At 42.9% G+C, this 12,374-nt stretch overlaps 1 protein-coding gene across 1 annotated transcript in view; it reads right to left on the bottom strand.

Moving 5' to 3' along the window:
* Positions 1-1,135: 1,135 nt before the first annotated feature.
* Positions 1,136-12,374, bottom strand: part of PRPSAP2 (phosphoribosyl pyrophosphate synthetase associated protein 2) — a 29,509-nt gene continuing 18,270 nt past the window's right edge. The window contains exons 9-12 of the mRNA XM_075899774.2: positions 12,197-12,345; positions 6,013-6,083; positions 2,423-2,569; positions 1,136-1,808 (exon numbers count right to left, since the gene is read on the bottom strand). Coding sequence (XP_075755889.1) covers positions 1,650-1,808; positions 2,423-2,569; positions 6,013-6,083; positions 12,197-12,345 — 526 coding nt within the window. The 3' untranslated portion in view covers positions 1,136-1,649. The remainder of the gene's footprint in view (positions 1,809-2,422; positions 2,570-6,012; positions 6,084-12,196; positions 12,346-12,374) is intronic.

The following is a 12,374-nucleotide window of genomic DNA, read 5'->3' as shown; positions in this document are numbered from 1 at the left end:
GTAACCAATAAGTATTCTGAGGTTAATTGACTATTCAATTTACCGATATTTAACATCCCTACCTAGGATTGTATGACCTTGGAGTCATTGTGGATAGTTCTCTGACAACAGCCACTCAATGTGCAGCAGCAGTCAAAAAAAGCAAACGATGTCAGGAATCATTAAAAAAGGGATAGAGAATAAGACAGAGAGCATCTTACCTCTCTATAAAACCATGGTACGCCCACATCTTGAATACTGCACACAGATGTGGTTGCCTCATATCAAAAGAGATATATTGGCATTAGGAAAGGTTCAAAAAAGGGCAATAAAAACAATTACGGGTTTGGAACAGGTCCCATAGGAAGAGAGATTAAAAAGATTTGGACTTTTTAACTTAGAAAAGAGGAGACTAAGGGGGGATATGATAGAGGTCTATAAAATTATGACTAGTGTGGAAAAAGTGATTAAGTAAAAGTTATTTACTTATTTTCACAATATAAGAACTAGGGGTCACCAAATGAAATGAAGGCAGCAGGTTTAAAACAAACAAAAGGACGTTTTTCTTCACTCAGTGTACAGTCAACCTGTGGAACTCCTTGCCAGAGGATGTTGTGAAAACCAGGACTTTAACAGGTTCAGAAAGAACTAGATAAATTTATGGAGTTTAGGATCATCAATGGCTGTAAGCCAGGATGGGTAGGAATGGTGTTCCTAGCCTCTGTTTCTCAGAGGCTGGAAATGGGTGACAGAGGAGAGATCACGTGATGATTACCAATTCTGTTCACTCCCTTTGGGGCACCTGGCATTGGCCATGTTGGAAGACAGGATACTGGAGTTAGATGGACCTTTGGCCTGACCCAGTACGTCCGTTCTTATGAGCTATTTGCACTGCTTGGAATTTCTGGGAGGGTGAGAGAGGAGTTGCTGTGCATGGGGCCAATGGCTTTTCCCCATGAGTGTTTCAGCCCAACAGCACCCACGGATGCCGGACCACTGATGTTGCCAGACGAAGGAAGTTTGGATTATAGAGGTCTGACCTGTATTAGTAAGGAAAATGCATCAAACCTTACGACTCTGTTCATCACCACACCTCCAAATGCCAATTCTTGATGGGGACATTTAATCTAAAATGCAAGTAACTACTGAATAAACATTTTTTAAAAGTTCACACAAAACAAATCTTTATTCTTTGTGGCAGAAAATAAATACAGGTGCATATTTCATATGCTTTTCTATAAAAGCACTCCTACAAAAATGTCACTTAACTGCATACAACAGTACAACCTTTTTGGCTTTTAAAATGCAAATATTATACAGTCACTTCATTTTATCAACTTTTTAAAGCACTTGTAGCAAGCAGCTTTGGAAAAGGAATGTTTAGTTTGAGCTAAATTCTTGCCTCAAGTGTTTGTTTTCCATATATAGTGCAACTAACCTAAAAGCATCTAGAACATTTTTTTTTCTTTTTGGAAAACATTTGTCCTTTTCTAAAACTGCAAAGAAAAATAGCTACCAAAATCTGGTCTAACTTTAAATTTAAACCAAGAAATACAACAAAACAAAAATGACTCAATTGAAATATTAAGGTAAGCATGATGCTTCACAGCTTGTTTTCTATAAGCTTCCAGTTTGGCCCTTGGTATTTTCTTTACAATAAAAAGAAGAGATTAATCGTCTAGTCCTATATTTCTGAAAAGATATGACATGGATTCCCCATTATGGATTCTGCGAATGGCTTCTGAGAGGATCATACTGATATCCACTGTCTTAATTTTGGGACACTGGAGTTTCTGTATTTCATGTGGAATCGTGTTGGTTACAACAACCTAGAGAAAGAGAAACCATCATAGTAGAAATGAGCTCCCGGATCTTTTCCCCTCAGTTTCTTATCTGCACCCCATCACAGCAGTGTCTGAAAAGGCAAGGTCTGCCCTCCAGATCCCAAGTTAACTAGTTGATGCAAAGCAGGAGCACCTTTTGAGACTGATAATAGACAGGATTATAGACTTGTGAAAGGTTATGCCTTTCTGTAGGACGCTTATCTACTCACCTATCTATGGGTGCTACAGAAACGTTCCTTCCTTGCCTTTAACCTATCAAACACACTCTTAAATACTCTTCAGCTTAACGAGAATCTCCCTAAATTGGCAATCCTTTACCTAGGCTCTTATTATTATGATGCACCACTCAAGTATTCATGAAGACTTGAAAAATAATATGGAATAATTATATGTTAAACCCTTAATCTGTACTCAAGAGTGAGGCCAGGAATAAATGGCCACAATATCTGTAATTGATATTGTAATTAGTAATAAGCCACATGAAAAATTTTAGGAATCAAGCCAGTGGGAATTTTAAAGCTGGCTGAATTCTCTGAAAAGTTTTCATCATTTTCATTTACTTCTGAACTCTCAGGCTAGCACAGCCTGCGCCCACTTACTTCATCAATAGCAGATTCTTCTATCAACCTGGGAGCGTCTGAAGACAGCAGGCCATGAGTCGCCATGACAAAAATCTTGTATGCTCCCCTTTCTTTGAGAGTCTCTGCTGCTGCAAGGAAGCTGTCAACATCATCTATGATGTCATCCTGTCAAAATGAGACACAGCCAGTGAAGACTCCACACTTCCTCAAACAGGACAGGCAACAGAGGCAGGCACATCTACTGTAATTCTACAGGTGTCAAGGCAGTAGATTTCTCCAGGTCACCAGTCTACACCCAAACCGTATTATTAATATATTGACAGCAACTCTTACTACCCTCTATGGTGATAGAAATGTAGCCGTGTTAGACTGGGGTAGCTGAAGCAAAAAACAGGACTATGTAGCACTTTAAAGACTAACAAGATGATTTATTAGCTTTCGTGGGCCAGACCCACTTCCTCAGATCAAAAGTGGGGCTGGCCTACGAAAGCTCATCACCTAATAAACCATCTTGTTAGTCTTTAAAGTGCTGTATAGTCCTGTCTTTTGTTTCAGCAAGACCAGAATAACACACCTACATCTCTATTACTACTCAAAGAATAGAGTGTGGGAGAGGAGAATTTCAAAGACTCTAACCATGACACCAAAGACAACTCCTCAGAAAACGTTACTCCAAACCTTAAAAACTCAATTTAATAAAACTTTATATTAAAACCCAAAGGCTAATACAATTTCTCCAGTGTCCTGTTAGGTAACAGTTTTTGTTATTGACATGTCTCATCTGCAAGGTTTATATACACGATACTTTGTTCCTCTGAAATGATGCAACAGAGCACACTCTCTTGAACAGAGTTTTAGGTTACCCATTCAGCAGACAATATCAGGTCCAGATCCTGCTTTACTGTGACTATGATTGCATAATTTGGACAATTCATTGTGGTGTTCTTCTAAAACACAAGAGGATTTTAAAAGCTATATAGCTAGATTCAGTCACGTAACTGGAAAGTGTATGAGGGGAGTATTTAATAAAATCCAAAAATATGTTTACTTTAAAAAAAAAAAAAAAAAAAACACCACACACACCCCAGTAAGAAATTCTCCCATAGGACAGAAAAAAAAATATTCCTGGTTTTTAAATTTCCAAACTTTGAAATTCAACAAGGGATAAAACGTGTGATTCTAAAAAGAGCTGGAAAGATTTCAGTTAAGACAAAATGACCATTAATCAAGATGATGTATAGGGACTAAGGATGTAAAATTCCATTTAATTAATTAACCAATTAAACATTCCATTTAACTGGTTAACTGATTAAATGGAGATGGGATGGAGCAGCTCCAGTCCTGCAGGGTTGCTGGTTCCCAGCCCATGCAAGCTGGGAGTAGGCAGTAGCCTTGCAGGAAGAGTTGGGAAGCCAGCAGCCCTCCGGCCACCACTTCTGCTCCATGCAAGCCTGTTGACTTCCCAAGTGCTCCACTGCCACTTCCACTTCACCCCCTACTCCCGTGTGAAGCTGCCTACGCAGCCTGGGAGCCAGCAGCCCTGTGGGGCTGAAGCAGCCCCTCTGCCCATAGCAGGCCATGGGCAAAGGGCTACTCTGGGGTAAGGATGATGCTTACCAGGCAACTGGTTTACCGGTTACCCATTCACATCCCTAATAGGGACCCCAAACTTACACTCACTACAAAAAGCTTTTACAAGTCACCTCAATCATCAGGGCCGTCCCTAATGGGTGCAGGGCCCAGGACAACTGACAAGCAATGCAGCCTGGGGAACATCGTGGTGGGGGGAGGTTGATGGCAGGGATTGGGCCTACACTTGTACTCACCAGCAGTGGCAGCAAGCGGAGTGACTTCGTTCCAGCCCATTCCACTTTGCTGGCTCTCTGCCGTGTCGCTCAGGGGAGGGGGCTTGGGAAAAGTGGTGGATCTCTCCCGGCACTCACTGGCAGCAAAGCACCCCTGCTGCTGGCACCAGGCACCCAGCTAATACCCTGGTTCCCTGTCACTCAGGGGACAGAGCTTGGGGGAAGGGGTGAGGCTCCATCCTGCTCCACCGGCTCCCAGCTGTGTCTCTCCACTTCCCGTCATGAATGTAGGGGGGGGAAGAGTTCCACCAATTTCCCAAGCCCCTTCCCCTGAGCAATGCACCTGGAAGCCTGGAGAGAAGAGTGAGTTAAGGCCAGGTTGCTCCATTTCCTCCCACCACAAGTGAGTACAGGAGTGACCTGACCTCTGTTGCCAGCACTAGGCCCCCCGCGGCTCCCCAAAGCACAGGGCCAGGGAAAGTTGCATTTATGTTATTAAAAACTCCCTTGGCTGTTTATATTATCAAAGTAAAAAGAAAATTGAAATGGTCTTAAACACCATTTTTCCATTAAGGCTGAGTTGCTTGCCATTTTGCTCAAACTCACTACACACAAGTACACCCCTATTCTGAACATAAGCTTCAGAGAAATCAATACATTTTTGCAACTTCCTCTACCTAAATATCTCTAAGCTCTTTACTAACCTTAATTAACCTCTCTCGTCCTGTCAAGTAAGTTGCTAAATTCATTTTTTTAAAAGGGACACAGAGATAAAGTCCATAATCAAGGAGTTTTATACTGCAATTTCACTTGCTCTCAGTTAATAGAGCCTGTCAAGGGCAGGCAACCTCAGAGTCAACCTAACTGTCTTCCTTATGTGCTTAGAATGCCTGTGTTTGAGTAAGCAACCAAATAATCCGTTATTTTGCACTAGTTAAAAAAAGTTTTAAATGCCAAAAGCTCAGCATTTAATAATGATCCTTCCAACTATACATTAGGGATGCTAAATATCAGTTTGTTTAATAGTCAAGTAACCTCATGAATTCTTATTGTTAGTCGACTATTCTACAGTCCCTGGGGGCAGAACCGGCAGCCTCACTCCCAAGAAGACCCCTGCCACTCCACGCTGCTGCCAGTGTATCAGAGGCAGCAGTGTGGGGTGCCAGGCGGGAACTGGTCCCATGAGGGGAGCCAGTTTAAAAAACTAGCTCCCCTTATGGATCAGCTGCCTGTCTCCCTACGTTGCTGCCTCTGATAAAGAGGCAGCAGCAGCCCCTGTCTAGGGGATAGTCTGAATTTCCAAAACCAGCGCAAGACAGAACTGAGCTGGGCTGCCTACCTGCCTGGCTCCTAATACACTTTAAATTCAGAGCCACAGTGGGGGTAGGTCCTGGACCCATCATAAGCCAGGACTGAGTTGGGTTGCTGGCCAGCCTGGGGGGGCGGGGAGAAACGCGTGTAGTCATTCGTGGAAGGCCATTTCAAGATTATAAAGAGAAAGAAATAGAGAATGAAGGACTTTTTAAAAATAACCAAACAAAGTTGTTTTTGAAATATTTCATTTATATTTGGAAACCAGGACATTAATTTGAGGTTGAAAAATTGAGGTCGAAAAACCAAGATTAGCTCTTCCACTCTTAAATTAAGACTACAGTGTCCCCAAATCAGGAATTTGACAATTTTAGCTTAGATACATAGGAAAACCCTCAAAATTAGCCCTTCTTTAAAGGACACACACAATTATACACACACACATTCCTAAATACAAAGTGATCAGAATTTTGATCTGGAACATCCACTCACCACAATGATGGCTATTCTTCCTCCTACATCTCCAACAACTGTGATGGGTGGTTTTTCCTTTGGAATCAGCACTATTAAAGGATTAATAAATAAATAAATAAATTACACGCTAAAATGAATGAGAAATTCTTTATTTGTACCAGACACTGTTTCTCATTTTTTCCATAGATAAAAGCAAAGCAGCAACTTTGTCAATCCCTATTATCCCACATACAAAAATGCAATATGAGAGATTAGAATGAAACAGGTAAAATATCCTAATGAACTGCTAACAGAAAAGTCTCCATCTAATGACCAGGAATGCATGAAGCATGGGTTCACTGATAAAGCATTAGGCTTACCGGATGAAGCATAAGACTATTTGTTAGGACTCCAAGCCTATTTGTCATTTGTACAGTGTAAATCTAAAGTGATCGACAAGCACTTTCCCTTCTGAATTCTCACAAAAATTGGTGAGGCACTGTGATGGGATGTGCTCACTCCGCACTGGACAGAGAAGGGTTAACCTTACATTGTGAGTTGAGGAAGCCGTACCTCTTCAACTCTATTGGTGATGCTCCAAATACACTAGTATAAAGGCAGCAGCTCAGCTCAGTTGGGGCTGAGCACTGGAGAAGAAGGATTCATGTTTTAGGCTACAGCTGTGAGGCCTTCAGAGCCAGCGATACAGCCACCCAGGCAGATGCCAGGATATTCCTGAAGATCCCACAGTCTGGAGCTGCCAGGGACAGTGCAGACCAGGAAAACAGGGACAATGGAGATGCCCAGACTGCAAGAAAGGTAACCACGGTAGGAAGCAGCCCAGGGGAATTAGATAGTGGCCCAGTTAGTGAACTGGAACTTTGAGTCAGCATCTTTTGGTTGACAAGCCCTCCTGTGCTGACTCAGTAGCAAGCGCTCTTGCTACTATAAGCCCACGCTCTCCCACTCAGACCCCCGCTAGGGATATAAATATTGTTCAAAACAGTTAACCAGTTAAATGGTTCAAATTATTAACCATTGGTGGGCTGGTGCAGGGCAGCAAAACAGCCAGGGCTATGGGCAGGCATGGCCAGGACTGCTGGTATGACAGGGGATATCAAGGCCGGTGTGGCTGGGGCCCACCTGCCCCCGTCCAGGGCAAGGATCCAAGACCACTGCAACTGGGGCCAGGGATGCAGACACGGCAGGGCTGTGGGCACAACTGGGGTTGCCGCTGTGGGAGCAGTCAGAACCACAGTACTGCCTGCCCCCACCTTGCGGCTCCACCTGCTGCCCGACCTGTCTTGTCCAGAATCCTGCCACCTGTCCCACCACCAGTCTGATTCTCTGGTTACTTAGTAAGCATTCTGGTAAGCCTAATGCTTACTCGTTAACCTTTACATCCCCATCCACCACCACCCTTTCTGTGATTGGCAGCTTCTTGCCTCTGACTGGGGCCACTAGCTTCTGGCCCTGCTAACAGGAGCAAATCTACTCACTGAAGCCATTTGGCCACAAGGCCTTCTTGCCCCGCTAACAGGGGCAGACCTATTCACTTTGGCCACTAGGCATTACTGCCCTGCTGACTGGGGCTAACACTGACTTTGGTGCATCAGGCCATACTGCCTATGGAGGTGAACACGTTGGCTCTGTCTATTGGGACTTACTGTCTTTCTGATAGGGATGAGTATATTGACGTTTGCGACAGGGACAAACATGGGCGCACACACCCCGCACTGGACAGGGTCCCCCCCAATCCTGTCACAGGCACTTTGGAAAAAGTATCTGCCTCAGTTTCCCTGTCTGTAAAATTGAGTTAATTACCACACAGGATGCTACCAGGCTTAATAAAAGAGGCTGCAGAAGTACAGAGCATCTTAAAGCAATATTTCCACACAGCATTATTTGCCCTTTGCTTCAGAAGCTTGATTCATCTGAAACATGGGCATCACTGCATTCATTTCAAAGCTCTCTGGAGCTATGTCTAGACTATATCCCTCTTTCGAAAGAGGGATGTAAATTAGACATATCGAAATTGCAAATTAAGGAGATCTGTAAGATCGAAAGATCCTGTACTCCTCAAAAAAAAAAAAAAAGGTTTACAGGATCTTTCGAAAAAGGCTTTTCTTTTCTAAAGAACAGCGACTAAACCACAGTTTCACTTTTGAAATAGCATTTTTCAAAAAGACGCCATGACACGATTATGCAAATGAAGCACGGGAAATTCAAATCCCGGTTTCATTTGCAATTTTGATAGGTCTAATTTACATCCCTCTTTCAAAAGAGGGATGTAGCTTAGACATACCCTGGATGTCTGACAAGTTGTACAGAGGGCTATGTTTCTGACATAGGCACCTTATGCTAATATATGCAGGCAGATCTCAAATTCCTGGATGATCATCCAATGCTGTGCTGAGCAACATTTCTGAAAGCAATGACCCTGATGGGAAAAGCCTTAGAAAAGTGGGCTCAGCATGGCAAGAGCCAAGAGTCCTGGGACGACAGCAAACCTTGCAAATCTTTAATGCTAGCAGTTTTAAATAAGGCTGCTTTTTGCCTTAAGTTATGCCACATGCCCTACTGCAGAGCAGAATGGAATGTTCATCTGACAATCACCCATCCTTCACACAGGGATCACAAGAGTTGGGAAAACTACAAGATGGAATTGTCACATTTGAGACGGAATAAACCAGGGGTGGGCAATAATTTTTGACAGGGGGAAGGGAAGGGGCTACTCCAAGATTTTAGAAAGTGGTCAAGGACAACACTCTTCCATGACGTTAATGGAGAAGGAGGGGGGTTTGGGATGGAGGTTGGGTGCAGGAGGTAGTTGTGACCTAGGGCAGGAGGCTGGGGTGCAGGGTTTTGGAATGTCACCGAGGATAGGAGGGGATTATGATCTGGGTCAGGGGATTGGGATGCCAGATCTGCAAGGGGGTATGGGTGCAGGAGGGGGTAACAGGGTTGGGAAAGGAAGGGGCTGGGGTGCCAGAGGTAGGCTCTGGCCGGGAGACTTACCAGTCAACAGCCCTACCAGTCTGCCTGCCGACCTAAATGCCTGCAGAGCTTAAAACGTTTCTTAACCAGCCAGCCAGCCAGCCTGCTTGCCTGCCCTGTGCTTGCACAGGCTGCAAGGCCATGTGCTTGTGTGAATAACTGAGCCGGAGGGGAGGGGGGGGACATGGTGCTTTGTGTGCTGCCTGTTATTCAAACAGGCAGCTCCTATTGGCCAGTTTCTGGCTAGAAACCAGACAATGGGATTATGCTGGGGCGGGAGCAGCGCCTGAAGCTTCCCCACCCCTCCAGAATCACGGTTTTGAAAAAGAAACAGCCCCACAGCCACTGTTCTGAGCAGAGTGCGGGGCAAGCAGGGGAGCCTGCCTGGGGCTCCCCTCTGCATCTGCAGGCCGGATATGATGGCTTGGTGGACTGGATCTGGCCCACAGACCATATTTTGCCCAGACCTGGAATAAAGGATTAGAATGTATAAAATAAAACTTTCTGCTCTTATAGGATCACATAATCAAACATATTCTAGGCATATTTGGGATTTTTACTTTTGGGGGGGGGAGCATTTTCTGCTCCGTAAATTTGTATTTCCATAAAACTTTTAAAACTCACTGACAGCAGTGACACCTGCTGGTGAATAAATTTATAGTCTGTCGTTTTGCTAAATCACACACAGCTCCAAAACCAAGCTGATATTAAAAGGCATTGATTAAAATTTCTCCCACGAAAGCAAGAAAATTCAAACTTTAAAAAAAAATTACACCTGCCAGTTTCTCAGTGCATTTTCATTTTCTATTCCACAATTTAAAAGGGGGAGGGAGAAGCTAAAAGAAAAACTTATCAAGATGCCAGTTAAATGTCATAATTTGGAAGACATGGACTACAATTCTGTAGTTAAGGTTCCATTCTGAGATAGTTTAAAAACAAAACAGAGGGTTTGGTTGTTCCATTATTTGAGATGCCCTTTCAGTGTGCAACTTCAGTGTTAGAAAGCTAAAGGGCATAAACACTAATCATTTTTATTTTTATGTCTTTTCATGACATTTTATAGCAAGAATTTACCACAGATGTTACTGGATCTGTTACATAAGTCTTTTTGCTGTTTAATGGGTCATTTCTGCCTATGGGTCATTATTTTGCTGCTGTTCATCACAACAGAAAGCTTATGCACAACAGGTGATCAATTGACAAAGTCTTCAGCATATACATAATCCTCTCCACAAATACAAATCTTTTTCCATCAAGAAACTGTATTTTTCTATCCTTTTTATGCCAAGAAACCGTAGTTATCAATGAAGAAAGTCGCATGCAGTATTGTAGCTATGTTGGTCACAGGATAGTAGAGAGACCCAGTATGTGAGGTACCTTTTTTTGGACCAAATTCCCAGAGAGACGCTTTCAAACTTATACCAAGCTCTTCAATAGGCCTGAAGTTCAAAAGTTGCTTCTTACCAACAGAAACTGGTCTAATGAAAGATACCATCTCACTTATCTTGTACTTAATAGATGAAGCTGTCATGAGCTACTGCTCTGGTACATTTCCAGGAACCACATCCTCCCACAGATCTACCAGCAATACCTTGCTCACAATGTTGCCCTTCCATCCCAACTACAACATTTAAAAAGCCTAGAAAATTAGGGTTGTACAAAAAATGTTGTAGAACTGTTAACAGTTTTGTCACCGTATGACAAAACCACTTCAGCGAAGAAATGAAAAGTTAAGCCATGCCACTTTCCAGTACATACCTTCTAATCTTCCATCCACAGAGATACACTTAACCACTACCACAGTGATCATATACACAACCATAACTATACCCCAATACATACAGCAGCCATCTATTATCTACCACATTTATTAAACTTCTACTCTAACAAATACCCACAACTGGTAAGTATCGGGAGGAGTTAGTTTAGCAGAAACGTGTGTGCAGAAACAAGAGCTGAAATGGCAGTGTGACACATGGCCAAGAAAAGGTTAGGCATCCTGCAGGATAAATTACCCAAACGCAACCTTTATGAACGTAACAGTAGATAATATTTGTGTTTCGTGTGTTTGCATGTACACTGTTAGGGGTTAACAATGTAATCAAATGTTCCTGTGGTCATCTCCCTTAAGTGTGTAACTAATCATCTGTGAATGGCAGACTATTGTCTTATGCTAATCCATATAGCTAATGATGGTGATGCTTGGGAGATGGATCTATTTGGAAGTCTCTGTGATTGCCTATTGGTCACCCAGGTCAAGAAGCTGCTGGAAAACTATATAAAGACCCTAGGGACCTGATCTTTTTCCATCTCAGATATTCCTGATGCTTTATCAGGAAAAGCTTTAAGTCATAATATTTGAGAGCTCCAGTCCCATCTGGATTTATTTATCAGTTTTAAAACTAATAAAAGAAAAAAGAAAGTTCTTCTTCACACAGCGTGTAGTCAACCTGTGGAACTTCTTGCCAGTGGAGGCTGTGAAGACTAGGACTATAACAGAGTTTAAAGAGAAGCTAGATAATTTCATGGAGGTTAGGTCCATAAAAGGCTATTAGCCAGGGGATAAAATTGATGTCCCTGGCCTCTGTTTGTCAGGGGCTGGAGAGGGATGGCAGGAGGCAAATCGCTTGATCATTGTCTTCGGTCCACCCTCTCTGGAGCCTCTAGTGCTGGCCACTGTTGGCAGACAGGATACTGGGCTAGATGGACCTTTGGTCTGACCCAGTATGGCCTTTCTTATGGATTCCACACTGAAATATAGCTATTGGACTATAACTTATGGACTAATTCTATAAAAACTCTGTGCAACTACAAAGCTCACTAGATCTCTACTATGAATCTGGACCTCAGAACTGTTCTCACGTCTGTAGGTATACTGATCTTTAAACCAGTTCTCTCTCCTCTTTTTTAAATACATTTTAATTTAATAAGAATTGGCTATAAAAGTGTGTATCGGGGTAAGATCTGAAATATTCATTGTAGGTATTGCATACTCATTCAGGACAGACATAAGGAAAAGCTGTGTGTAAGAGCAAAACTTTGTCTCTTTCAACAGAAGTTGGTCCAATAAATGATACCTCATCCACCTTGTTACTGGGACACACAGTTCTGCACTCCTGCAAATTTTAGGCACTACAAGAAAAGGGTATCAGGAGTAATTCTTTGCTAGTGTATTTGACAGCCAGAAAAACCCAATGTATAAGCAGTTGCACACACACATACTTACTGGGTATCTCCAAACTAGGATGAATAGCAGATACACTTTTGACTGTAGGAGGTGAATGTCGACCATCCACCAGATCAGATTCAGCATCTTGAGCTTCCCCATGAATCACAGCTATTCCCAGCCTCAAGCGCTCAGCAAACGACTGTGCTCTGCAGGGAAGAATATATTGAAGTTAAAA

The sequence above is a fragment of the Pelodiscus sinensis genome, chromosome 15, assembly GCF_052426305.1.
Source record: "Pelodiscus sinensis isolate ZL-2025 chromosome 15, ASM5242630v1, whole genome shotgun sequence".
In the NCBI taxonomy this organism is placed as follows: Eukaryota; Metazoa; Chordata; order Testudines; family Trionychidae; genus Pelodiscus; species Pelodiscus sinensis.
The sequence above is the reverse complement of the archived record's forward strand: the minus strand, read 5'-3'. Positions and strand labels throughout refer to the sequence as shown.